The 26,594-nt window shown below is 37.5% G+C and overlaps 1 protein-coding gene and 1 long non-coding RNA gene across 5 annotated transcripts in view; one reads left to right on the plus strand and one right to left on the minus strand.

The window, feature by feature from the left end:
• LOC129459358 (uncharacterized) overlaps window positions 1–20,244 on the plus strand; it is a 129,711-nt gene extending 109,467 nt beyond the window's left edge. Inside the window, exons 7-9 of the long non-coding RNA XR_010114924.1 lie at window positions 3,468–3,583; window positions 13,722–13,817; window positions 15,047–20,244. This is a non-coding gene — a long non-coding RNA (uncharacterized lncRNA). The remainder of the gene's footprint in view (window positions 1–3,467; window positions 3,584–13,721; window positions 13,818–15,046) is intronic.
• Window positions 20,245–21,879: 1,635 nt separating this feature from the next.
• Window positions 21,880–26,594, minus strand: part of IGF1 (insulin like growth factor 1) — a 79,183-nt gene continuing 74,468 nt past the window's right edge. For 2 of the 4 annotated variants that reach the window (XM_055236019.2, XM_063614338.1), the window contains one exon: window positions 21,880–24,845. In XM_055236019.2, the coding sequence (XP_055091994.1) occupies window positions 24,786–24,845 (60 nt within the window). In that variant the 3' untranslated portion in view covers window positions 21,880–24,785. The remainder of the gene's footprint in view (window positions 24,846–26,594) is intronic. The other 2 variants (XM_055236018.2, XM_055236017.2) reach the window with 1 other exon arrangement.

Consider the following 26,594-nt stretch of genomic DNA (forward strand, 5'->3'; position numbering starts at 1 on the left):
GGGACCATGGGGAGGAGACCCAGCAAGTATAAGTGGACAGTGTACCTTGCTTTGCTATTTAGGAGAGGGCCATGTTAGCTGTCTCTCTCAGCCTTTGCTGTTGAGAACCTTCTGTAAACATCTGCTTACATATCAACCCATAGATTTTCAGCAGAAGTGATACCCCACAATGTCCCCAGATTTTGCTAAGGTCCATATGAGCTATCTATTTGGATATCTCTTTTTCAGTGACCAAGGTCACTAATAAATACCATGAAACATAGGCATGATTTCCAGCAGATGCTTGGAGATGTGGAGCCTAGACCCTCAGCATTTGTACTAGATGCAGCAACCATCGTCATGTCCTAGGTTTAATTTTAGGAGTTAATACAACATGGCAATTAAGAATGTGGTCTCTGGCATCAGACCGACTGCCTTAGATCCTGGTTCTCTCCTCTTATTAGCTAGGAAATTTTGAGGAAATTTATGAAACCCTTAGAGCCTTAGCTTCCTTGTCTCCCCAGTCACAGTATCATAATTTCTGCAACATAGTTTGCAGTGACTAAATAAATTAATACACAGGAAGTACTTAATTAGAACAATGCCTGCTACGCAGTATAGTTTAATAATTGCTAGTTGTAGTTGTTCTTACTGCCTGTGCCCAGCCAAATTTGTGTGTGTGTGTGTGTGTGTGTGTGTGTGTGTGTTTGTATGGTACAGAGCTAACAATCTCTGACAGCTTTTTTTTTTTTTTTTTTGCAATAACAGAGAAGTTATTTACTATCTCATCTTTCTGGGGTTGTTAATTTGATTTTCTATTCATTCATTTGTATATGCTTTTAAGAAATATTTATGGAGCCCCTTCTATGTGCCTATCAGGCACTGGGCTAACTGCTGGGGATAAAATGGCATGTAAGATAGGCATATCCCTGCCCTCATGTAGTTTACAACTACAACTAGTCTATTCCAATAACTCTTTTCCCTTTATCTGATTTTGGATTCTGGGCCAATCGCCTGAGCACATTTTCTAGTGCTGGCAACCGGGGTCCTGCAGCAGGCCATAAAATGCATGGTATATGGGTTTAATAATGTCAGGGGAAATTTTCAGTTAATCCCTTGGACTGTGGGTACACCCAGGATTCAAAGGCCAGACCAAAAAGGCACGAAGAGAAACAGAGAACTGGTAATTATCTGGTGAATTTGGGTCATGTGGAAAGCCAAACCAAATTACTTTCGCCAGGGAAAAAATGATTTTTTTTTCTCTTCAAATGAATTCGTTTTGGTGAGATTTTCCTAGGGTCTTCCCTTCCTTGCTTTGCATTATTCAACCAGGTATTTCCTAGAAACCAGCACAGCGTGGGTAAGATATAAAGACAAGGACTTCCAGGGAAATGAAAACTGCTCATCCACGGGGTATTTGGGGAGCCCTGCTCTTATTCCCAATATATAACATATAAGGAAAATTGCACTAAATTGGCAGTGCTACCATAAATCCAGTCAGCTCGTAGGTGCTCTAATTTTGAACTAAATCTGATAGCTTCTGTTTATTTGTGAAACAGATGTTTTCAGTTAAACGTTTCTTATGTCTTTTTGTTTGAAATTATATCATATTATAATTTTGTATTTCTAAGGCAAAAGCAAATGAAGGGAACATGCTTAATTTTTAGGTTATGAGTAATTTATTATACTTTTAATAGAGGATTTCAATGTATTCCCCATCCAGGAAATGGTAATGGAAATTGCCTGCTTCAACATGTAATCTATAAAATCTTGTTAAACAGTGTAATGAGAATTTGTCACTTTGTCACCTAGCTGACCTTTTACAACCCTGAAACTCAAAGTGAAGTGACACCTCCCTCAATTCAGATGAAATGCCTGCATATTTTACTGTGTTTTCACCAAGAAATCCTTTTAGCCAAAATTTCAGCTAGTCCAAGTCAATTTTTAAGCAAAGTGCATAACCAGAAATTGGCACAAACATTTGTGTATCATCCTTTCCATATTCAAAAGCTGTCTGAGACTCATTTGATTAAGCATAAAAATAACTCTGTGAATGTCATTAGAAAGGCTGCTGAACATTCCATGTCTGGTTCCTTGAATTTGTATTCTGGGGATGCATTATTAAGTCACTGCTAAGTCGTTTCTCTTGTAAGAACCTGATCATGCTCTCTAGAGTCTGAAAAAATTATTTTCGTTTTGAGTTTAGAAGGCTTAGTTTTTCTATTTCCATTCAACAGAAAGGAAACAGCTGGTAAGTTAAGGAAGGCCAGTGTATTTGGCTACTGTAATCTCCACTGCCTTCCCTGGTTAACAGAATATCTTTATTCCAACCAGGGCTCCCTTCCTGCCAAATCTCCTTATTAAACTGAGTTGTGATTAGAAAAGAATAAGTGACATTTTATTTCATATGTGGCTCCTTTCAAACTTCCATACTCCTCTTTAAGTTTTCCTCTTACAAAACTTTTCCTTGGCCTTGGGCATTTCTTCTCCCTGGCAGACCTTCAACGTTGCAAAGTTCCTGACAAATCTTGTAGACTACTACTGAATGAAGCACCTCCTCATTCGTTCCTGTGGGATCAACTGTTATCCATGCACTTATTCATTCCATAAACATTAATTCTTACACACAAAATGGCCATGTGTATTCTAGACTCAAGTGGTCGTCTCTGAGGATCATGTATTGGTTCAAAAATGGGATGCTCTTTCTCTTTCTCAGATTTGTTTTTCTGTTAGGTGCAGGTGCTTTTTTCCAAAGTCAAGGAAGTCCAAAATGCAGATTGCATATGGTGGAATGGGTTCCAAATGTGGACAGATGTTGACAGAAGAAGTGTCAGTTGGGGAACTTATTACAAATGGATATTTAGGGTCCCAGTTTCTAGAAGTTCTGAGCCAGTTGGTTGGGGCTCAGAGGTTTCTTATGTGCAGCTATATGTTGTCCCACTGATGTGTAGGGCTAGAGTGATAGCAGTGGATGTGGAGAAAGAGGATGGATTGAAAAACGACCTAGGAGGCAAAGCGTGCAGGGCTTGATGGCCACAGATAGTTGTAGAAGTGAGAACAGAGGAGTTGAAGATAACCTGTGTATGCATATTTGTTCTTACTTCATTTGTAAAAACAAAAAGAATACTACTTATTTCAGCAATGGAAAATTACCCAGGATTGTTTCAACAAGGCAACACTAAAAGTATTCCCCAAACAACTCTTTGGTATCAAAAAATAAATACCAGATGGAGTATACACTTTTTGATTGACTGCAGGGAATTTATTGAAGGTTGAAAGAAAGTAAAACTTAATGTTGCATTTAGCAAAGACTTTGACTTTTCTCCTTTGTACATTCAACCTGGGGCCATAGTGAAAGTCATATTGGGGATAAAGTGTCACTAGATATTTGTAATTCAGAACTTCAAAAGGACCTTCTCTGTTGATGTAGCTTTCTACTAAAGTTGTCTTGCCTGCCACAATGAGCATTTTTTTTTTTTTTTTCTCAGACAGGGTCCCACTCCATTGGCCAGGTGCAGTGGTGTCATAATCGCTCATTGCAGCCTTGGCTTCTCGGGCTCGATAGATCCTCCTGCCTCAACCTCCCAAGAAGCTTGGAGCACAGGTATGTGCCGCCACATCTGACTAATTTTTTGTAATTTTTTTTAAGAGACAGGGTTTCACCATGTTGCCTGGGCTGGTCTCAAACTCCTGGGCTCAAGCGATCCACCCCCCTCTACCTCTCAAAGTGCTGGAATTCCGGGCATGAGCCATCATGCCTGCCCCAAAATGAACATTTTATACCTTTTACACTCACCACTCACTTCAAACTTCTACCCTCCAGCCCACTTCTTCGACATTATCCTCACTTTGAGTGATGGCCTTGAATTCTACCTCATGGAGAAGGTCGACATTATCAAATAGGCACACCCTACTTTTTCTGCTAAGTCTATAAACCTACTTGCAGCTGCACTTTTTTTTCTTCTTCTCGCCCCGCCGTTATCATCAAGGAAGTAGCATTTCTCCTGCAAGATTCTGGATTTTATGCCTTCTCATCTTCTCAAGGACTTCATTCTTCAAGTTTTCTCTTTTCTTTCTTTTTTTACCTTTAGCCTCTAACTTTATACTGGATCATTTTTTTAAATTTCCATAGGTTTTTTGGGGAACAAGTGGCATTTGGTTACATGAGTAAGTTCTTTAGTGGTGATTTGTGAGATTTTGGTGCACCCATCACCTGAGCAGTACACACTGAACCCAATTTGTAGTCTTTTATCCCTCACCCCCTTCCCACCCTTTCCCCCTGAGTCCCCAAAGTCCATCGTGTCATTCTTATGCCTTTGCATCCTCACAGCTTAGCTCCCACTTATAAGTGAGAATATATAGTGTTTGGTTTTCCATTCCTGAATTATTTCAGTTAGAATAATTGTCTCTAATCCTATCCAGGTTGCTGTGAATGCCATTAATTCATTCCTTATTTATGGCTGAGTAGCATTCTATCATTTACATTTATATATATATACACACATATATATAATACACATAATACATACATATATATATATATATATATATATATATATATATATATATATCATAGTTTCTTTATCTACTCGATTGATGAGCATTTGGGTTGGTTCCACATGTTTGCAATTGTGAATTGTGCTGCTATAAATGTACACGTGCTAGTATCTTTTTTGTACATGACTTCTTTCCCTCTGGATAGTTACCCAGTAGTGGGATTGCTGGATCAAATGGTAAGTTCTACTTTTAATTCTTCAGATAATCTCCACAGTGTTTTCCATAGTGGTTGTACTAGTTTACATTCCCACAAGCAGTTTAGAAGTGTTCCCTTTTCACTGCATCCATGACAACATCTATTATTTTTTGATATTTTGATTATGGCCATTCTTGAAAGAGTAAGGTGGTAACACATTTTGGTTTTGATTTGCATTTCCCTGGTCATTAGTGACATTGAGCATTTTTTCATGTTTGTTGGCCATTTCTATATCTTCTTTTGAAGATGTATAGATTGTGATTTTCTCCCACTCTGTGGGTTGTCTGTTTACTCTGCTGACTGTTCCTTTTGCCATGTGAAAGCTCTTTAGTTTAATTAAGTCCAAGCTGTTTATCTTTGTTTTTATTGCATTTGCTTTTGGGTTCTTGGTCATTAAATCCTTGACTATAGAGGGGTTTTTCTTATGTTATCTTCTGAAATTTTTATAGTTTCAGGTCTTACATTTAAGTCCTTGATCCATCTTGAGTTGATTTTTGTATAAGGTGAGAGATGAGGATCCAGTTTCATTCTCCTACATGTGGCTTGCCAATTATCTCAGCACCATTTGTTGAATAGGGTGTCTTTTCCCCACTTTATGTTTTTGTTTGCTTTGTCTTAAGATCAGTTGGCTGTAAGTATTTGGGTTTATTTCTGGGTTCTCTATTCTATTCCATCAGTCTAGGTGCCTATTTTTATACCGGTACCATGCTGTTTTGGTGATTATGGCCTTATAGTATAGTTTGAAATCAGGTAATGTGATGCCTCCAGATTTGTTCTTTTTGCTTAGTCTTGCATTGGCTATGCGGGCTCTTTTTGTTTCCATACGAATTTTAGGATTATTTTTTCTAGTTCTGTGAAGAATGATGGTGGTATTTTGATGGGGATTGCATTGAATTTGCAGATTCCTCTTTGCAATATGGTCATTTTCATAATATTGATGCTACCCATCCATGAACATGGGATTTGTTCAATTTGTTTTTGTCTTCTATGATTTCTTTCAGCAGTGTTTTATAGTTTTCCTTGTAAGGTCTTTCACCTCCTTGGTTAGGTGTATTCCTAAGTATTTTATTTTATTTTTGCAGCTATTGTAAAAGGGGCTGAGTTATTGATTTGATTCTCAGCTTGGTCGCTGTTGGTGTATAGAAGAGCTGCTGATTTGTGCATATTAATTTCACATCCAGAAGCTTTGCTGAATTCTTTTATCAGTTCTGGGATCTTTCTGGCAGAGTCTTTAGGGTTTTCTAGGTAAACAATCATATCATCAGCAAACAGCGACAGTTTGACTTCCTCTTTACTGATTTGGATGCCCTTTATTTCTTTATCTTGTCTGATTGCTCTAGCTAGGACTTCCAGTACTATGTTGAAGAAGAGTGGTGAGAGTGGGCATCCTTGTCTTGTTCCAGTTCTCAGAGGGAATGCTTTCAACTTTTCCCTATTCAATATTATGTTGGTTGTGGGTTTGTCATTCTGCTTTGTCATTTCTGTTAGCATCAATACCTTTTCTAGCATCTTCCATTAAAAAAAACCTCTTAATTCCACAGCCCTGTTTCTCTGATTCTTCCTGGTCAGTATTCTTTTTAAAAGTCTTCTACATATTTTTTTCTTCATTTCCACACCTCTCACTCATTCTTTACTTCAGCTTCAATGTGATGTTTGTTCTAATTCACCAAAACTACTCAAGAAAAGCACAAATATCCTTTACATTATAAAATACCTTACTGAATATTTTATTACCTTTCAATGCAGTAGAACACTAACTGGCTTCTTGCAACACTTTGTTGTCCTGACATTAATTTGGGGAAATTCCCAGCCATTATTATTTCAAATATTTCTTTTGCTTTTTTCTCTTCTCCTTCTGGTGTTCCTATTGTACATATGTTACACCATTTGTAGTTGTCCTACAGTTCCTGGATATTTTGTACTGTTTTTGTCCCCAGTATTTGTTCTCTTCGCTTTTCAGTTTTTTTAAGTTTCTACTGCTATATCCTCATGCTCAGAGATTCTTTCCTCAACTGTGTCCAGTCTATTAAGAAGCCCATCAAAGTCATTCTTTATTTCTGTTACGGTGTTTTTGATGTCTAGCATTTCTATTTCATTCTTTCTTAGGATTTCCATCCATTTGCTTACATTGTCCATGTGTTCTTGCAAGCTATCTACTTTATCCATTAGACCCCTTGGCATATTAATCACAGTTGTTTTAAATTCCTGGTCTGATAATTCCAATATCCCTGCCATATTTGGTTCTGATGCTTGCTCTGTCTTTTCAAATGATGTTTTTGTCTTTTGGTATGGTTTATAATTTTTTGGCAGTTGGATGTGATGTATCAGGTAAGTAAGTCCCTTGTAATGTGGGGTAAGCTGTGGGAAGCAGGCAAGCAATCTATAGTCATATACTTAAGTCTCAGTCCTTTAGTGAGTCTATGCCTTTGAACTGTGAACTTCAGAAGTATTTCTCAGTTTTTTCTTCCCTTTTAGGTGGAACAGAATGGCTAGAGTGGGATGGAGTTGGGTATTTCCTTTCCCCCAGGTCAGTTAGTTTCTGATGATACCCTAGGAGGTTAGACTCTGATTAATTAGTTTATTCTGGGGAAGATCTTGTTAAGAACAGAATTCCCTGGCCTATTTCAAAATGGTTCCCTTTACTCTCCCCCTGATGGAAACATGAGAGGATTTTTCTCTTAGGCTTACTGTGGGGACTTGGTTGAGCTCCTGAGACCCCTAAAGTTTTTAATTCTCTGGCTTGTCAGCACTGAGTCCCCAGTAATTAGTCAATTACAGTTCAGATGTTCCTCCACAGCACTAGTTCCCATGGCAGTTTCTGCTCATGAGCCTGTCCTGGGAAGCCATGATTCCCTGTATTTGTCTGTCTGTCTCCAGTCTTGTGGATAGCAGTTTGCCTTGTGTCTTCCCCTCTCTTATGGATCCAAAAAGAGTTGTTGATTGTTCATTCTGTTCAGCTTTTTACTTGTTTTGAGAATGGAGTTTTGACTTCTAAGCTCCTTACCTGCAAGACCGGAAACCGGAAGTTCCTGTGTTAAGAACAGACTGTAGAAGATGAAAGGACGGAGTATTATTTTTCTAGGGATGCCACAACATACTACCACAAACAGAGTGCTTAAGCCAATAGAAATGTATTCTCTCACAATTCTGGAGGCCAGAAGTAAGACATCAAGGTGTCAGCAGGACCACACTCTCTCTCTGAAAGCTCTAGAGGAGAATCCTTCCTTGCCTCTTCCAGCTCTGGTGGCTTCTGGCATTCCTTGGCTTGTGGAAGCACAACTCCAGTCTCTGCCTCCCTCTTCACATGGCCTTTCCCCATGTATCAGTGTCTCTGTCCAAATCGCCCTCTCCTTGCTCTTAGAAAGACACCATTTATTGGATTTAGGATCCACCCTAGATCAAGAATGATTCAGTCATGGGATTCTTAACTAACCACATCTGCAAAGACTCTATTTCCAAACAAGGTCACATTAATAAGTGTGTGTGTGTGGGCGGTAAGGCTCAAATATATCTTTTTGAGGGATACAGTTCAACCCACTACAGCATTAAGTAACCAAATTACATTTTAAGTGAGCAGTGGCAGGGCTTGTGATGACAGTGTATGTATGAAGATTTGGTGTATGTTTTTAGGAGAGTGATTATGAGATTTGCTGATGGATTTCATTTGGAGTGTGATAGAAAGAACAGCATCAAAAATGACTTCGACTTTTGACTTGACATAGGATGAATAGGACTTTTGACCTGACATAGGATGAACTTACTGATCTAGAAAGATGCAAGTTTTGTGGGGAGAGGACTATGAAGACTTTCCCCAATTACTTTAATAATATAACACAGAATTTAAGAGCAACACCTCTGGAGGCAAATAGACCTGGGCTCACAAATAATGTTAACATACCTTGGTGTATGTTACTTAATCTCCCTGGGTCTTGGGATTCCCATTTGCAAAATGGGTATAATAAAAATAAGACCTCTCTCATAATATTATTGGAATGATTTCACATGATTATACATGTGAGCTATTAATAGTCAGTGGCAAACAGGCAGTACTTCCCCTGTACATCTTATCTATTCATCTCATTTTGAAAGGAGCCTACAGAGATTTGGAAGTCCCCTTCAAATGCACCATTCTTTTATTCTGACATCACTTTGGTGGATTAGGAAGATTGATGTGGCAGTAGCATATAGATTAGACTGGAGTGGGAAGAGAAGGAGGCAGGGAGCCTATTAAGTTGTCCATTGAGAGATGTCAGTGGCATGAGAATAGTGGGGAGAGAGAAAACAGAGAGGACCTTATTGAGGGAACTGCACAGGACCTGGCAAATGATGCACTGTGAGAAAAGATAAAGATGTCTGACTTTCTAACTCTGGAAAGTTGGAACACAGTAACTGATGAAAGTGGCAAAGTGGAAGTGTAGAGTAACCTTGGGATGAGAAAGGGGAAGGAGCATATTCAGTTTAGACTCACCAGATTGAAGTACTGACAGTATAAGAAGTTAGGCACCAAGTAGAATCATGGCATGCAGTAAGTGCTCCATATCTGAGTGGTTGGTAGATCTAGGTCAGTACTGTCCAACAGACATATGACAACCACAAATGTAAGCCATGGGTCATTTAAATTTTCCTAGTAGCCACATTAAAAAAAGTAGAATGAAACTAATTTTAGTAATATATTTTATTTAACCTAATATAGCCAAAATACTTTCATTCCAATATGTAATTGCCATAAAATATTGATTATGTTATATTCTTTTTTTCAGGCTAAGTTTTTGAAATCCCATATGTATTTTATACCCACAGCACATCCCAATTTGTACTAGCCATATCTCGAGTGCTCACTAGCTACTGTATTGGACAGTATAATTCTAGGTGGAGGTGATTGTCAGGCAGTAGATTATGATAACTACACTTCAAAAGAGAGACATCAATCTAAAATCACCTGTATGGAAGAGGAAACCAGGTAATAGGATGAACTTTGCAAGAGAGAGAATACTGAAAGTGAAGGGAACCTAAGACAGATTGGGGGAACAATTCATTTTGCAAAGGTTTGGTTTTTCCATTAGACTGCCCAGCCCCTGAGAAGAGGTGAATTAGTAATAGTGATTCAATGCATGTTTTTAACATATTGACCTCTTGGTTTTTTAATTCTACTATTTGCAAGCATCTTGTTCATGTATCTGTTTATTGTCCATCTCATTACCATAATGTAAATCTGTTTTGCTCACAATTATATTTCCAGAATAACATCTCTCACACATTAGTGCTCAGTAAGTGCCTGTGAGATAAAAGCCTAAACTCTACCTTAAGAAAATTTACATTATGATGGCTAAAGAACCATTACATAGAGGAAAAATGTACTAATGATAGATTCATAGAGAATTAGATTCCTAATGAATGATATTGCTAAGGTTGGGTCCAGGAGTTCAACAGAGAGAAACAGTCATTGATTTTGGAGGAGCCTAGAAATACAGAATTGAAACATGGTCTATGCCTTAAATGATGGCTAGCCTTTGAATATTTGGGGAGCAAGGGGAAGCTTTCCAAGTAGGGTGAATGACTTATGCAAAGGTGTGGTGCATGTGAATATTTTAGTTGCAATAGCTATTAAGAAAAAGAAAGATATCAAATTGAAAATGGTGGCCACTGAAGTTTTTCATGAGGTATGCCAAGCAAAACTTTAAAAATGCTATATCAAGTGTATTGAGAGAGGAGTACTGGTGAGCAGCCATTGCTATTGTCCAGAAGGCAATAAGGGTTGGACTAATAAGAGTAATGCCTTTGGAGGTAGGCAGGAGGAGAGATATAAGAGATGTTTGAATAATGGCCTTAGCGTATTTTGATCTCTATTTTTAAAAAGAGGCTGTTATTTAGCATAAATGACCTTGAAGGATGACCTAATGAGCATTGGATGTTTGAATGTGTTGCTGAGGAAAACTCCAAGGTTCTGAACTTGGTTGACTGAATTATGGTGCCATAGACAGAAAGTTCCAAATAGCAAATTGCTTTTAGAGGTGGAGACTGAGAGAGGAAAATGGGTTGAAGTCAAAGTGTTGGAAGATATCCACGTGGAAATTTCCAGTAAGCCTTCAGATGACTAAGGGATTCAGAGAATGTAGGCTCTTTCCAAATCTTCTGTTCTTTTTGCCTATATGGAAAGTGTTTACTTTATGTGTTTCCTTGTGGCTCTGTTGATTACATTTTTATGTGTGGTTTGGAGTCCTCTGGCTTCAGACCTGTATTTGTTTTGGGCATAGTTGGAGTAGAGTGCTAACAAGCTCAAGGTCATAGGTTTGATCCCCAAAAGGGCCAGTTAGTTTCATGGAGAGGAAAATTGCATTCCATGGTTCACAGACTTGACCCCTAATCCTGTCTGCTTGTCTCAAAACTATCTAGCATTGGTCCCAAGGGGGCCCAGTGAGAAAGTGTGAGCAGTTGTGTGTGCAATCTATTTAAACTACTGGAAGAATAACTCCAAGTGGGTTTATCTAGGTTGCTTCTTCAGAAAGTTTTGTCTGCCCTCCTTCCTCAACTCTTGGGACAGAGATCACCTTTTCAGAGACAACACCATGAACAAATGCACATGAAACTGTCATGCTCATGTCTGCCTGCATCTGCATTCCTGTGTTCATTTAGTTCTCAAGCAAAGGGCAGTGTGAGCATCCAGGAGCGTATAGTTCTTTTGTACAAGTGTCTACTTGTAAGCATTGGAGTATTATCAGTTTGGCTTTGAGAATTGGCTTACCAGTGTTATACAAAAAAGTTCTAGAGAGCATGAATGTGCCCAAAAGACTCTCTAAGCAAACCTTTCCCCAACAGATTTTCCTTATCAGACTGCTTTTGCTTGCTTCATACTTTTACTGGGACATACAAGTCAACACAGAATTCTTGTGAAGTGGTCATACAAGGATACAGCATAGAATGCTCAGTGTTCTTGAGAAGAATGCTGGTATCCATAAAACAGCTCCTAAACAAACCCACAGAAGGCATCTTTCACACAAGTACAGAGTTACCAGCACCTGCTGGGATGGCATCTAAAATCTGTTTTTGTGGATACTGCATTTTCAAAAATCAGTCTTAGAGGTTCTCAAATTGCTTTTTCAGTTAACAGATATACCCTGGGTCCTACAAGAGTGACCCTGAAGAGGACTTGGAATAATGCTATGCACACACTGAAAGATTCAAAATAAATCTTCATGGCTTAAAAAGGACTTGAAAATTCTTTTCAAGTTCACTTCTCTTTCAGGGAATTAGAGATTGCTACACCAGGGATATTTCTCTTATTTGGCATTATGGAAAATTTTGAAGGCTGAGAAGTAAGAGATCAGACCATCAAATCTTATTTCATTGATTTCTAAGAATAATAGTGATGTCTTAAAAGAATATGCTATGGAATAAATATGACTAAAAGTAAAAGGCAGAATAAAATTATATGCTGATTAATCCAGCAAAACTGGTGGAAAAATTCTTAGTGTTTGGTTTGTACACAGACAAGCAACATACTTATTTGCATTGTTCCTTCGAATTGATTACATTGAGGATAAATTATTTTAACATTATAAAGGGACAACCTGAAAATATCAAATAAGTAGTTAAAAATTATTACATGAAAACTTTGTATGTCTGCTGGCTGGGCTGGGCTGGAGTGAAGAAAGATAAAGAATTATGACACAGTAAGAAAATGCTAGACTTGAAATTTTTACATCTGCATTGTGGTGCAAGGATCTGCACTAGCACTTTTTACCTGATGTTTCTGGTCAGAGTCAAATTAGGGGGAAATGTGGTCAATGTCAGAAATGTTGAGGCCATGAGTTAAGAGTATATATAGAAAACAGAGTGACACACACCGGGGCCTGTCAAGGGGTGGGGGGCTAGGGGAGGGACAGCATTAGGAGAAATACCTAATGTAGATGATGGGTTGATGGGTGCAGTAAACCACCATGGCACGTGTATACCTATGTAACAAGCCTGCACGTTCTGCACACGTACCCCAGAAATTAAAATATAATTAAAAAATAAAAAAAAGAAAATGATGTGACAAAGCCAATGGAGAGAATTCTACTTTGGCTATCTTAGATCCTTAATTAATACTCTCATTCTTAATAACAGCAGGAGTAATGATAATAAAAGTAATAGTAAAAATACCAGAGACCACACAAAACAAGAGCTGATAAGCAGACTAGTGCTGGACTATGCCAGTGGTTTCATCTAGCCACAGAAAAATTAAAAAGATGAAAAAAAATTAAATTAATGATGAATTTTCTATAAAGCTTAATTTACGCAATTAAAGAATCTGCCCTTTTTTCTTAGATCATATTCTTGCCATGTTTTTAAAAAATTAATTCATTTTCAGTGATACAATGGTGATGATAGATGATTTTTTATTTCCTTATTTTAGGCAAATAAAGATTTTGACACCTTAGGTTGATTTTTCTCAATTTCTAGTTTTATTTTTAGAAATTTCACTGTTTTGAGAAATCCAGAAGTTTAGGAACTATTGTATGATAATGTTTAATCCTCAAATACTAATTTGAGGCAGATATTGCTGTTATTATCAAAATAAGAGGAAACTAAACCCCACAGAAGTCATTTTAATTTGTCCAAAGCACATATTAGAGCATGACACAAGCCCACATCTGCCTGATTTCAGCACTTGTTTCTTACTGCTATATAATTCCTGTTTGTACTAGTTAGGGCCTAGTAAGGAGAGCAGAAACCCTTCTAGACCAGGCATTTTAAACAGAGAGGATTGTTTTTTTTCTTTTTTTTTTTTTTTAGACATCTCGCTCTGTGCAGTAAACCATCTTGCCTAGTCTGAGCTGGAATGCAGTGGCGTGATCACGGCTCATTGCAGCCTTGACCTCCTGGGATCAAGTGATCCTCCCACCTTAGCCTCTTGAGTAGCTGGGACTACAGGGGCGCACCATCACACCCAGCTTTTTATTTATTTATTTATTTATTTATTTATTTATTTATTTATTTATATTTTTAGGAGAGATAAGGTCTCACTCTGTTACCCATGCTGGTCTCCAACTCCTGGAATCAAGTGATCCTCCTGCCTTGACCCCCAAAGGTGCTGGGATTACAGGTGTGAGCCACTGTGCACAACCAACAGAGGGGATTTAATACAGGTGGTGGAAGAGATAAGTAGCTAAATAAGGGAGGGGAGTCAACCCAGAAAAAACAACATCCTAGAATCACTACCATCCCTATGGCTAGAGATACTCAGAGAGGGGAAAAACCATCTGCATGGATCTAGGTCCACTAGGGGAACAGAATGCTGCTTGCACTGGGAGGAAGGGGTTATGGAGCCAAGAGCTGCAAGTACTGCTGAAGATGCTGTTGGAGGCAAAGAGAAAAGGGGGATAATACCTGGCTTCTCCCTTCTTCTTGTCTTTTGTCTTTTGCTAATGCCTTCTATTGGCCAAACTTACCCAGAAACCAGAGCTCATAGGTGCTGAAAAATGTAGCTCCTTGTGAAAATGAGCAAATCAAGGGAATGTTGGGAAATGGATATGAGAGCAAACAAGTAATCAGCCAGCACATTCTAGCACAAATCTATATTAAATTATTCCACTGTACCTTTCACTATAGCAGTGAGGTCTAGAGATACCAGAGGACACTTTTCAATATTAACTATCTAAGAGAATCTACTTAGTGATAGTTGAGAGATGAGGATGTCTCTATTTCCAATTCATCTTTAAAGCAGAGTGAGGCAGAAGAAATAAAAAGAAATTTGGCTCTGGGGTAGCCTTATTTTTGAATATTTTAGATCGTATAAGGGTGGCTGAATTTGAAGCTCTGAACTAAATAGGATGGAGAAGCACGATCCTGGGTCGTGTTTCTTTCTTACTGTTGTCTCCTTCCCTCTCTCCAGGAACAATCACCTCCCGCCTCTGTTTCCCTTTTAGAGATTTGGGGTTGGGAAAGACAGTTCCATATTCATGGGGTGGAGTGATAGGTTCAGCCATAGCACATGTATAGGGACATTTCTATGATCCCTGTTATCCCCTACATGTCCATTTGAAGGGAGAGACCCTACTCAGGGTTCTTTCTGAAGGAGGTTTGGACCTAAGCAGGAAACACTGAATTAAATAAGTGAGGTGGAGTTAGAAAATTATAGCACAGTTACTCAGTTTTTAAATCTCCCCTTAAAAGAGAAACCTCCCTACCAGGCCACATTTCCTACCTTACTTGTAGTTCAAGGTCAAATTTTACTTCTGATGTACTGTTGCAATTGTCTCAAATCCAATTTACATCTGCTCCTGTTTTTAGTGATTGCTTTATTCTTTTACAAGCCATCTCATTCCATCACAGGGTGAAGAAAAGAACATTTAGAAACCAGATGTTGTATTAACTATAACCATTATCCTTTATGGGATCCCAGAGGTTTAATCTCTATCCATAAACAGGTGAGGAAGATACCAGCTTTCAGCTGAGCTTTACACTTAGAATGCTTCACTGGGAAGGGGGCGAAGGCTCTGCCATCCATCTGTCACTATGACTCGGGGAGGCTCATAATGGATGGGTATAGCCCAGCAGTTTCAACCTTATCAGACCCAAAGCTCTCCTTTTTATAACATATATTTTATGATCTACCCTTTAATGTCCCTAAGTGAAATTCACAGATAATATCAACATAAACAATTTTAACAAAAAGCAAAATGATGCCTGAACTGTACATAAAGGAGAAATAAAAGGAAAAGAGTTTGTAATAAAATAACATGCATTACAAGATAGAATGCTTAGGCACAACTCTCCTAGAAAACACACGGAAGTGGTCGGATGTTTATACTTGTGGAGAATCATGCATGGGACAGCTGCACGTGCGGACTGATGCAGATGTGGAGTGGAAAGATTCAAACAGCACAATTAGCATTGCCACTGATGATGTGATTTTCTAAAACAGTGAAAAAGACTTGGTAAAGTTCTACCTTTTCTTAATTTGTATGGTAATTGCATCCCTGAAGAAGTCGGTTTATGTTAAAATTGTGCAAAAACACTTTGAGTTTATAAATAAATTGGAGTTATATTCTGGACTTAGGTGATTATAAACAGGATTATCTCCTACTTGAAATGTCTGGAGACCTGGTTCATACCCAATAAATGTCAGAAATACTCTCCCCAGTCATTGCAACAGTGCCAAATGTCTCCCAAATTATCTAGGACCAGCACCACTCCACCCACTGGGAATGCTTGTGTGGGCTGTCTAAGACCACTTTGGAGGGCAGGGATATGGGAATATTCATCTCATGGAACTCTAGGCTCTAAGTCCGCAGTTTTTCTCCAGAAGCCCTGATTCAACCATAGGACTTGAGTCTACACTAACTTCGGTAAGCTGTCAAGAGAAAAATAGGTGGATTGTTGCCAGAGGTCTTGGTAAGATTCTGTATAATCAGCTTCCAGTTTCACTTAGGTGGGAATGTTTATTCCTGGACTGTATAAGAGCCAACACATAACCTTCCTCATGGAGGTATCCCAAGATTGGCTCTATATCCCTGGGTGTTACCTACATAGCATGAAGCACTATCCAGAACTGATGTGCACACGTGGAAGAACGGCAGTGGGGAATGACACATTATTAGATACATTGGTTACCGTGCAGAAGTGCTTCTTTATCCTGATAATATCATACTCAATAATAGGTCATCACTCAAAGGTGCCATTAGCACCATGTGTCTGCCTGTAGCGTGTAAAGCCAATTTTGAACAAGAAAGTATCAGTCAGTATTCTGAGCTGTCCTCATGCCTGGATTCGGTATAAGTGGTGGGGTAGTAAAAGCAAATGTCTTTAGACCCACATTTGATGTCCTCAGACCCAGATTCAAGCCTTCTCTGCTGATCTGTGACCTTCAGTAAACTACGTAATGTCTTTGAGCCTCCATTTCCTTATCAGTCAGTGTTTATAATAGTGCCTGATGCATAGGCTTGTTGGGAGGATGAATGAGATAATATAGGTAAACCGCTTGGCATAATGACTGACTCACAGTAAGTGCTCAGTAAATATTAACCACCATTATTGTTGGAGTGGTGGTAATTATCTGCAAAAAGATCTTACAGAAGAAAAAGATGTTCTTTTAAAAAAAGAGGCTGTTATTTGATGTAGATGACCTGGAAGGAAGATAGAATTCCTCTTAGGGATAGAACTGTTTTTTCCTTTAAGGAAAGAACACGTTTTGTACATATTCAGTAATAAAAGGTGAGCCAGCCCTGCCCCCACCCCCACCACCGGCAAAGCTGTGATGGGAGAAGATTGCCCTGCATAAGAATACAATATAATTTTCTTATAAGTTCTTTCCAAAGGAAGGGATAAAGGGTTTGATAGAAAGTGATTCCTGGGAGAGTTTGCAGAAGAGTGGAAAAGATCTTGCTAAGATGACAGGAGGCACATGAGCAGCCAGAAATTCCTTGGATTCGTGGTAATAGTGATGTTTGCCATTGAAGTGGAAGGTATTTTCTGTCTTGTGCTTAACTCATCCCCTTTTCATTGTCTACAAAATCTTTAGTGAAAGGCTGTGGCTAGGTCACCCTAGTGTGAATGAAAGGAGAGAGGGATTGTCTGGAGTGAAGTGGGGAGAGAAGTAATACAGAACACCATGACTACAGGAGGCAAAATGCTAAGAGCATGAACAAGACATTTGGAGGAAGAAGGGGCCCCCACAATGTTAGTCCCAAGGAGATTCTTGGACATTTTGAGGGAGCAAAGGTGGGAATGAACGTGAGATGGACACCAATGGCAAGTGAGAAAATATTAAAGAAAACTTTACTATAATTTCCTTAAACCTAAGTATAAAACTTGTGAGACTTTTTTATATTTGGGTAACTTTCCAAATAGTTAATGAATTTTTAAAAAATGAAATGAGATGCTTTTAAACAAGAGGGACATTACCAATCTTTATACCTTGTAGTTGTATAAATGCTGTTGTGAGTTTGATATTCACAGTATCTATTCAGTAAAAAATTGAAACGATTTATTGAAACAAAAACTGAATGCTGAGAGATCACATTCTTATAAATCTCTTGGTATGGGAATGTATTAGATGCCATTTATATATTATGTGCCTTATTTGATACGTTTGAACCTTCTGGCAATAGAATATTTTCCCAACCACTTTGTGTCAGGGATTATAAGTCACTGTTGGGTGACAGTGAGGGGATTTTATGTACAACTGCTTTATTGTTAATGCATATATTGTACAATTCATACATCTCTTACATAGCTTTTGCAAGTCCTTTGAAATATATTTACTTTTAAATAGAATCTGTAAATTCTATGAGATATCTTCATTTTTGTGTATGATTAGTTTTATTTTTCTGGGTATGTTTTCATGTTTATTTGTTGCAATGACCTTAATAAAAACACTATGTAACAGTAGAATTCTTAAGGAATGACGCATTACACCAACATTATCCAAAAGAACTAATTAATCAAACATGACTAATTTTAATGTAATTACTAAAGAAAGATATACCATTTTATTATGACACTCTAGCCATACATTTTCAAAATATGCTTATTAAACAGTAAATGTAAGATAATGATTCAATTAGTTACATTTATAGAAGTCATTAGGATTGATATTCCTCTGCCATAAGTGAATTGAATAATAATTTCAAATACAATCAGAATTAATTTAATAAAAAATATGCTTTTCAACTAAGACAGATGTAACGAATGGCCAGTCATTATTTTCTGGTTTCAAAGTAGCAGGGGAAATTAATTCAGTGTCTGTAAGTTTATTTATCACACTTGGCCTATAAGAGTGATAAAAATACATGAGGCAAAACACATGATGTAATCCCAATTCTCATAGTTCATTAACTCTTTTATCAAAAAGAGATCTGACATGGTATTTGGGGCCTTTATGTAAACTGAATATAAGCTGCGTGATATTTGAAAGGTTTTGATATTTTGAATAGACATTTTCATGATACACAGACACAGATAAAAGATGTTAAGTAGACAGCTTGAGGTTTCAGAGTCCCTCCTGCAGTGTGTTTAGCAGCGGGTACAAGATAAATATCTAAACAAAATCAGATTAAGGGATTAACAGAAGTGACTTTGCTATGAGTTGGTGAGTGGGGTCAATGAGTGGCTTGAAAGGGATTTTAGAGCTCTGTTTTTATTTTTCCTACTTTACATCAGTGCATTTTGGGCAAAATAAAATGAGTAATGTTTACTTTTAGGCTTCAGTAATATAAAAAAAAGGTAGATTCTAAGGATTGTGGAAGGTCATGTTTTTGAAAGTGACAGGTAATTCAGCTCAGGTTATTAGGAGAAACTCTATCTCCATCTTAACTCATATTTCAGTTGAGCAGTAACATTTGGTTTAGTGTCCTCTCTTTTTTTTTTTTTATTTTAAAAAAGCTTGGATTTTTTTCCCCTTGAAAGACCCTATCAAAGATAGTTGAAGAATGAGGAGAGAAGGACCATGTTTAAGATCAATGTAATCATACATTAAGAGGGAACACATGGGCAGGGCATGGTGGCTCATGCCTGTAATCCCAGCACTTTAGGAGGATGAGGCGGGCACATCACAAGGTCAGGAGTTTGAGACCAACCTGGCCAACATGGTGAAACCCTGTCTCTACTAAAAATACAAAAAATTAGCTGGGCATAATGGTGGGCACCTGTAATCCCAGCTACTTGGGAGGCTGAGGCAGGAGAATCGCTTAAACCCAGGAGGCGGAGGTTGCAGTGAGCCGAGATCATGCCACTGCACTCTCAGCCTGAGGGACAGTGCGAGACCCCATCTCACCAAAAAAAAAAAAAAGGGAACACGTGAAATATATGTTTTCAATGAGGTTCCTTTAATTCTAGAGTTTCGGCTTGGTCAGCCCTCTATAAAATTCTGGGGCAGATACTAAAATAATAAGGACTGGGTTGGGATGGGAGTAGAATAAAGACAGCTTCAAAAATCCCCTGGGCCTCTGTCTTATCTGTGAGAGGTTTCTTTAAAAAACAAAAGCATTTTTCCAGATAGGAATTGGTTATTTAAATTGATATCTTTATCCTGTACCATATGCACTTAAAGCTTCTGACAGTCTTCTTTCTTTTTTAAATAGAAATTACACAAAAAAAGATATCTATGTATCACTTTCTAATACCTAACAGGAAGGTCTTATAAAATATTAAAATAGCAATAAGCAAATATGTACTACAGGATTAAACACTGGCATTGAAAACAAAACAAAATCCAAAACCAAGAATCAACAACATTTTCCTTTTTTTGTTGCCCCCCTACCAGATCTGGACTTTATGGTCTTTGCAAGGGAGGGGCATAAAGTTTCACAATTCTTCCATTTTAAAATAAATGATGCCATTGCATAAATCAGATTTATCTTTTGAAAATATTGGTGGAAAGCCCATGTGATTTGAATGGAAAGATTCTTTCTTATGAGGAGAGCCAAACAGGTTCTGCTCTAATAAATTAGCACAATCTTTTAAGATTAAAAATAGCAAAACATTTTAAATAGTCTGATTATAGCTTCAACAAGTCAAACATACATTTCTATCTAGCCTATAGTTTTAAAAAGTCTATGTGGGTTTAACTTATTATTCCTCATTCCAATATAAAAAAAGAAGAAAAGAACCAAGTCATTTTGAACATTAACAAATTCATAAAGACTGTATAAAGTAAAAAAAAAAAAAAAAAACAAGAAAAAAAACAAGAAACAAAAAATCTTCACAGATTGTTAGCCATCTCTTTCAACGATTTCTCATAAATTCATTCTTTATCAGTAGATAACCCCCATCTCATAAGGAAATACTTTCCAACATTTCCCAAATGAGATCAGTGATTGCTTTTCATGAGAGCTACTGCTCTTTGAGATGTCTGGGTGAAGGGAGAATATCTTCTATAAACCAGTAAATGCCAAAGAATACCCAAGGGGGATTTGGCAGAAGCTATTTTTTGCAGGTAAATCTATGTATTTTTTCTCTTTGTTCTTATTTTCTCCACTTGCTGAATATCTGTTTTAGAGCAGAGAGCACAAAAATCAATAAGGAACTTACTTATCTTTTAAATTCTTCTATTTGCCTATAAGATCTTTTTTCCCGTATTTATTCTCCATGCTCTTGATCAAGTTCAGAAGACTGGATAATATACTGCTAATTTTGCTAAGTTTGAGAGCCAACAAAACAATGGAGCCTTCTAACTTTAAAAAATTTCCATCTCCTGCCCCTGCACCCCCAAATTCACAATTTGGTGAACAGTACACTACTTGTGAGTGATAAAAAGTTGAAAGGTGGTGGTGGCTAGATAGACCTAATGCTATTTTATTAAGCCATCTATCTATAGAATTGTTGTTTTTATACTTTAAAAAAATATGTCTATGCTTTCTTTTTTTTCTTTTTTTCTTTTTTTTTTTTTAGTCAAGTACTTTCTTAAAGAAACAATAGCACCACATTGGCATAGCTGGCCAAACAATAAACAGGAAAGCAAAATGTGCTACATCTTTTATTCTAAGCCTTCTCCCAAGTGCATAAAATAGTAACAGAAACCCTGGAGCCACAGAGCATGAGATGGTTTCATCTACACAAACATTGACGTTCCAAGGAGAGGAAGGATTCTCAAGGGAGGACAGGCTTTTTGTTTGTTGTTTGTTTTTTAACAAAATTTTCAAGGAAGTGATTTCAGTATTCCATTGGATCCTTAGGGTGAATGTGTGTGTGTGTGTGTGTCTGTGTGTGTGTGTGTCTGTGTATGTAGGGTGGGTGTTGAGAGATTTTCATATCCCTTTTAGAATGGATTCTGATGGAGAGCTGCATTAACTTTTTCAGGGGAACTGCCTCATCTTAAAAAGTTCAAATAATACTTTAATATTATTTGGGGAAGAGAGAACAGAAATTTGACCTAAGTATCAAGTATGGTTAATTAAATTGGAAATACGCCTATGAGTTGAAAGCTCATTCTTACCAATGTTTACCATTCTTTTACAAATATCTTGAAATTGCCTCATTCAAAAATTGTAAAGCAATCTAATTCTGAAGCAAAGCTTGTAAAGTTTTTGGTTGTGACATTTTTGTTGCTCCGTTCTATGAAATCCGAGTCATTCTGCTGCAGTATATAGTAATCAACTGACTTCCAGGGTTTGCATCAATTTGTTTTCTAGTTTTAATTCATTAAAAAATAAAATAGTGAATTGGTATAATGAGTTATTTTCAATTTATTTATGATCCAGTTGGAGAGGATTATGTGTTGGAAAAAGTTAAGAAAGATAATATGGCAATGCATCTTTCAGCTTTCCTTCTTGGGGGATTTTTGACTGTGGATAGAATTAAGTGAAGGACATAAGTCATAGACACTCTTAGAATTATCACATCTAACTATGACAGAAAACACGTAAGTCTGCAGAAGACTGCCTGTAAAGTTTTGTTGAGAGGGAATAATTTTAAAAGGTACACACTGGGGACAAGAAATAAAAAGAAGTGCCATCTTGGGAAGAGGAGTCCAGTATCTTATTCCACAGAACCCGTATGTCTGGAAAACAGGCAGAGGGCAAAAATGATGTATAGTTTCTTTTACATCTGTCCATAGTGGTTAGAACATTGCTAAGCATGCTTGAGGTGCTCAATTCAAATAATGTTGGACTGAGAGTTAAAATACTTGTTGACTGAACAGGAGTGCTGGCTCCACTAAATGGGGCCTTCTTTTTGCATATATTCAGAGATCCAGGGAGTCTTTTTTTTTTTCCTGGCATCTGATCCTTGAGGTGACCCAGTGGGAGAAAAACTGAAGATGTTATTTTTGTTTTTCATATAGACTTTCCAAGAATGTAAAATACAGAATTTGCATGAAATAATCAAGCCTCGGTACTTTTAACCAAAAAGTTCTAAGGCGAATAAAAAGATCTGAATGTTGGATAATTCATTGTTCTAATGAGAAAATCTTGATCTACAGATGGGGATCATTTTCTAGGCTATGATGGACTAGTACACTAACCAGTGGACTTTCTTGATACCAATTTTCAGTTGAATGGATAAAACACATTCATAGAGAGCTAGGGGCTACCCTTCTAAGCAGGCATGGGAAATTTCTTGTTTTGATGGAAGTTTTTGCCTTTCAACTGGAAACTCTAGTCAAGCATATTTTAACAAACTTTTAAAAAAATGTATATACAGCTAAGAATAAGAGTAAAGTTTGTTAAACAAGATAACTTCGTGACTTTTTATTAGATGTTATTTTAATATTTCAAATTTTGGGTCACTTTCCTTATATTGCCTAGAAAAGAAGTAATCATTGTGTTTTTCAAAATGAATAGAATATTATTTATAGTATTAAAAGAGGTTTTACTAGATATGTAGTAACTGCATAGAAGAGTCAGTAAGTGCTAACAAATAGAGTAATTAATTCCCTTTTCACTGGTAGAAATCTCTTTGTTTTTCTCCTTTTTCTTTTCCTTCTCTCTTTTCACTTATCTTTGTATTCATAAAACCAAATGCAGAATTCAAAATCAAATTGAAAATCAAATGCTTCCCACATATTTTGAAAAGTGTTTTAAAAGAGATTGCGCTATTAGCTTTTAACAACTAGTTAGTTGGCCAGTTATTTGGATAGCTTCACTGACAAGAACTGAGATGTCAGGAGCATTCAATTCACCAATCTCTAGCTATACTATGAATGGGTTATTTATAGAATTCCTTGCATCTCAGCAACTCAAGTGCCCTGATGTTGCACCCTTACAGCAACCCAGGGTAAAAAAAAATCTGAATCTTTATCTTTTTAAACCTTATACCACCCCTTTGAGGTAGGTAGATGACATATTGCCCCCATTTTGCAGATGAGGAAACTGAGGCACAGAGAGGTGAAGTGACTTGCCCAAGGTCACACAGTGGTGAGTCCATGACACAGCTGGCAGATGTTTATTTCTTCAGTGAGAAAAAGAAACCAGGACTGCTAAAATTCCTAGCCTTCTGCTTTTTCCATTCCACAGTTTCCTCTCTGGACTCGCCAGTCCAATTTGCATCAGTGGACTTTTGTGTCTGAAGTTCCTCTTGGAAGGCATAACTGGGGGGACTTTGCCTTCTTTCCCAAATGGATGGCATTTTCAGTACCCTTCCCCTTGTGTCATCTTTGGCTCCAGGCTTCCCCTATTGTTTTGCTTTTACCTATTACCGTTTTGGCCAGACTCTTTCGTATAACAAACTACAAAATAGCACCATTATACTAAAAAACAGAGTTTTACATACTGTTTGATATATCCTGTATAATTGATATGCTAAATTTACATAGTGCTCTATATGGAAAAAATAAAAAGAGGAAAGTTACTAATTAGGTTGCACATTAACTCATCATTTGAAGGAACTCTTTTGAGTTGAAGAAACTTTCTATTTTTAAAACATATGCCTAAAAATGATTGGCCTCAAAGTTGCAACTATTTGCATTATTCTTTTTTGTAAGCATGATGTGGAAAAATAAAGCTTTGTCTAAAATAAAATGCATCCAACTTATATTTGGTACAAATGCCACAGATGGAATCTTGTGAGTAAGAATTGGTGTGCTTCTTGACGACTTGCTGCTGCTTTTGACGAGGCCAAATTTGGCAAATATAAAGGTTATGAAGGGAAGTGGTGGGTATAGACTAACAAGATTATCAGACACTGTAAAACAAACAGCCCATGTTGTGTAGAAAGAAGTGCAAATAAGGAAACAATTCATAAACCACTTAGACAAGGTTGCTGAATGAATGGCTCCAGCAGCCAAGATTCAGAGAGGAATTTAGTGCAACTGGATCTATACAACACCCATGCATTTGTGGCTCTTGAGAGGCAGGGACTAAGATATATATATATATATTTTTTTCTTTTCTATAGAACATTATTGATAAAGGATCAACAGCAATCTACCAACTCCAGGACCATTTTTGCAAGGTGCAAATCACTCCTAAAGACAATGTTGGAATGTTTACTTGTGTATTTCATTGGGGGAAACGCCCATCTTTTAAATGTTGTCAAACTTATTTTTTGGTAGGTGTTCCAAAGTTTAACAGGTAACTCGTGCAGAGCAAAGGATCCTGCGGTGGCATGTCACTCTTCACTCCTCGGGAGGGTCTTCCTACATTCTGTAGTTCTTGTTTCCTGCACTCCCTCTACTTGCGTTCTTCAAATGTACTTCCTATAAATAAGGGAGAAAAAGTGACATTAACTCGATGAAGTTTTATGTATCCATCTATTTCTAACACTGGGTCTCAACCTTCCATATCTTACGCCTTACCAGTTGAGCTAACAGAGAGCTTGAACCTTGGTTTTCCTGAGAAGAGCATTTATAGGTGGACAGGCCCTTAGTACTTTTGCCAAACCTCACTCAGGCATCTTCTATGTACCCCTGGTGGCGTGAATACCACAGACAGCTTTATAATCACACAAAGATGAGATTTGATTCATCTGCTTCTATCACAGATTCATTGATTGAAAGGAGATCCTGAAAAATCCAACCTTCTGGCCTCTGGATCCTTTACTAGTAAGAAAAAAAAAATCAATCACATTCTGGGTTCATCCTCTGTTGTTTTATTGCAGTTTGTTCTGTGTTAATTTTTGTAAAAAAGAGATATTTATTTTTCATTGTTTTTCTTGTTCTCCTCTAGAGCAAGGCAGAGTTTTAGCAACTGAAGATTAGGAAATCTTATAATTCATTTTGAGTCTGTAAAATCACAGACATACTGGGCTGAGCTCAACTCATAGCTCTTCTATTTTCTAGCTATGTAAACTTGTATGAGTGGCAATCTCTTGTGTTTCAGTTTCTTCATCCATAAACTAGGGTAACAATAATATCTACCTTATAGGATCAAAGATTAAATAATTAATATATATAAAAGTGCTTACAGTAGACCTGGCACGTGGTAAGCACTACATAAGTATTAGCTGCTATTATCATTATTAACTCATTTTTCCTCTTCTTAGTATTATCACCTTTATTGGAAAGTAACCATGCCAAGACTAAAAGTCCTGGGTTCCTAATTTGGTGTTACCATTCACCCATCAACAAGCAATGATGTTATCTTAAGGATATTGAGGGTTTTTTTTTTTTTTTTGGACAGGATCTCTCTCTGTTGCCCAGGCTGGAGTGCGGTGGTGCCATCTCAGCTCACTGCAACCTCTGCCTCCCAGGCTTACACAATCCTCCTGCCTCAGCCTCCTAAGTAGCTGGGACCACAGGCGCATGGCACCATGACCTGATAATTTTTTTTTTTTTTTTTTTTTTTGTAGAGACAGGGTTTTGCTATATTGCCCAGGCTGGTCTTCAACTAGTGGGCTCAGGTGATCCGTCCGGCCTTGGTCTCCCAAAGTACTGGCATTCCAGGCATGAGCCACTGCACCCGGCCTGGATATTGAGTTTTGTTTAGAATAGAACCCCTGTGAAAGCAGAGATGTGTCTCTCTGTTCACTGTTATAGTCCCAGTGTCTAGGACAGTGTCCAGGTTATTGCAGGTGCTCAATAAATATCTGTAAAATGAGTGAAATGAATGAATATGAGGGACCCCTCGTGATGTGCAGATCTAAGTTATTATATTATAATACTTTTCCTACAGTTATTACTTTATCCTTGAATGTATTTAAATTGCAAAGTATATAGACAGGAGTTTTGAAATAAAATCAAAGAGGAACTGGCATTTATATGCATAAACCTGAGGTACTTCTTTTTTTGGTTTTACCTCTAGCCAGAGAGCCCTCTACAGAAGGATGTAATGGATAATTATTGGTATAGAGTGAGGTTCATAACCAAAAACAAAAGTTCACTCCATGGGACCTGGAATCTTAAACTGTCTTCTGGCTAAGGTAATGAACACCCACACAGTTACAATGTTGTGAGGAGCTAAAGCACATTTGAGATTACGCAGACCTGAGACCTGGAGAAGATTAGAGG

The sequence above is a fragment of the Symphalangus syndactylus genome, chromosome 13 (genome assembly GCF_028878055.3).
Source record: "Symphalangus syndactylus isolate Jambi chromosome 13, NHGRI_mSymSyn1-v2.1_pri, whole genome shotgun sequence".
Taxonomy (NCBI): Eukaryota; Metazoa; Chordata; class Mammalia; order Primates; family Hylobatidae; genus Symphalangus; species Symphalangus syndactylus.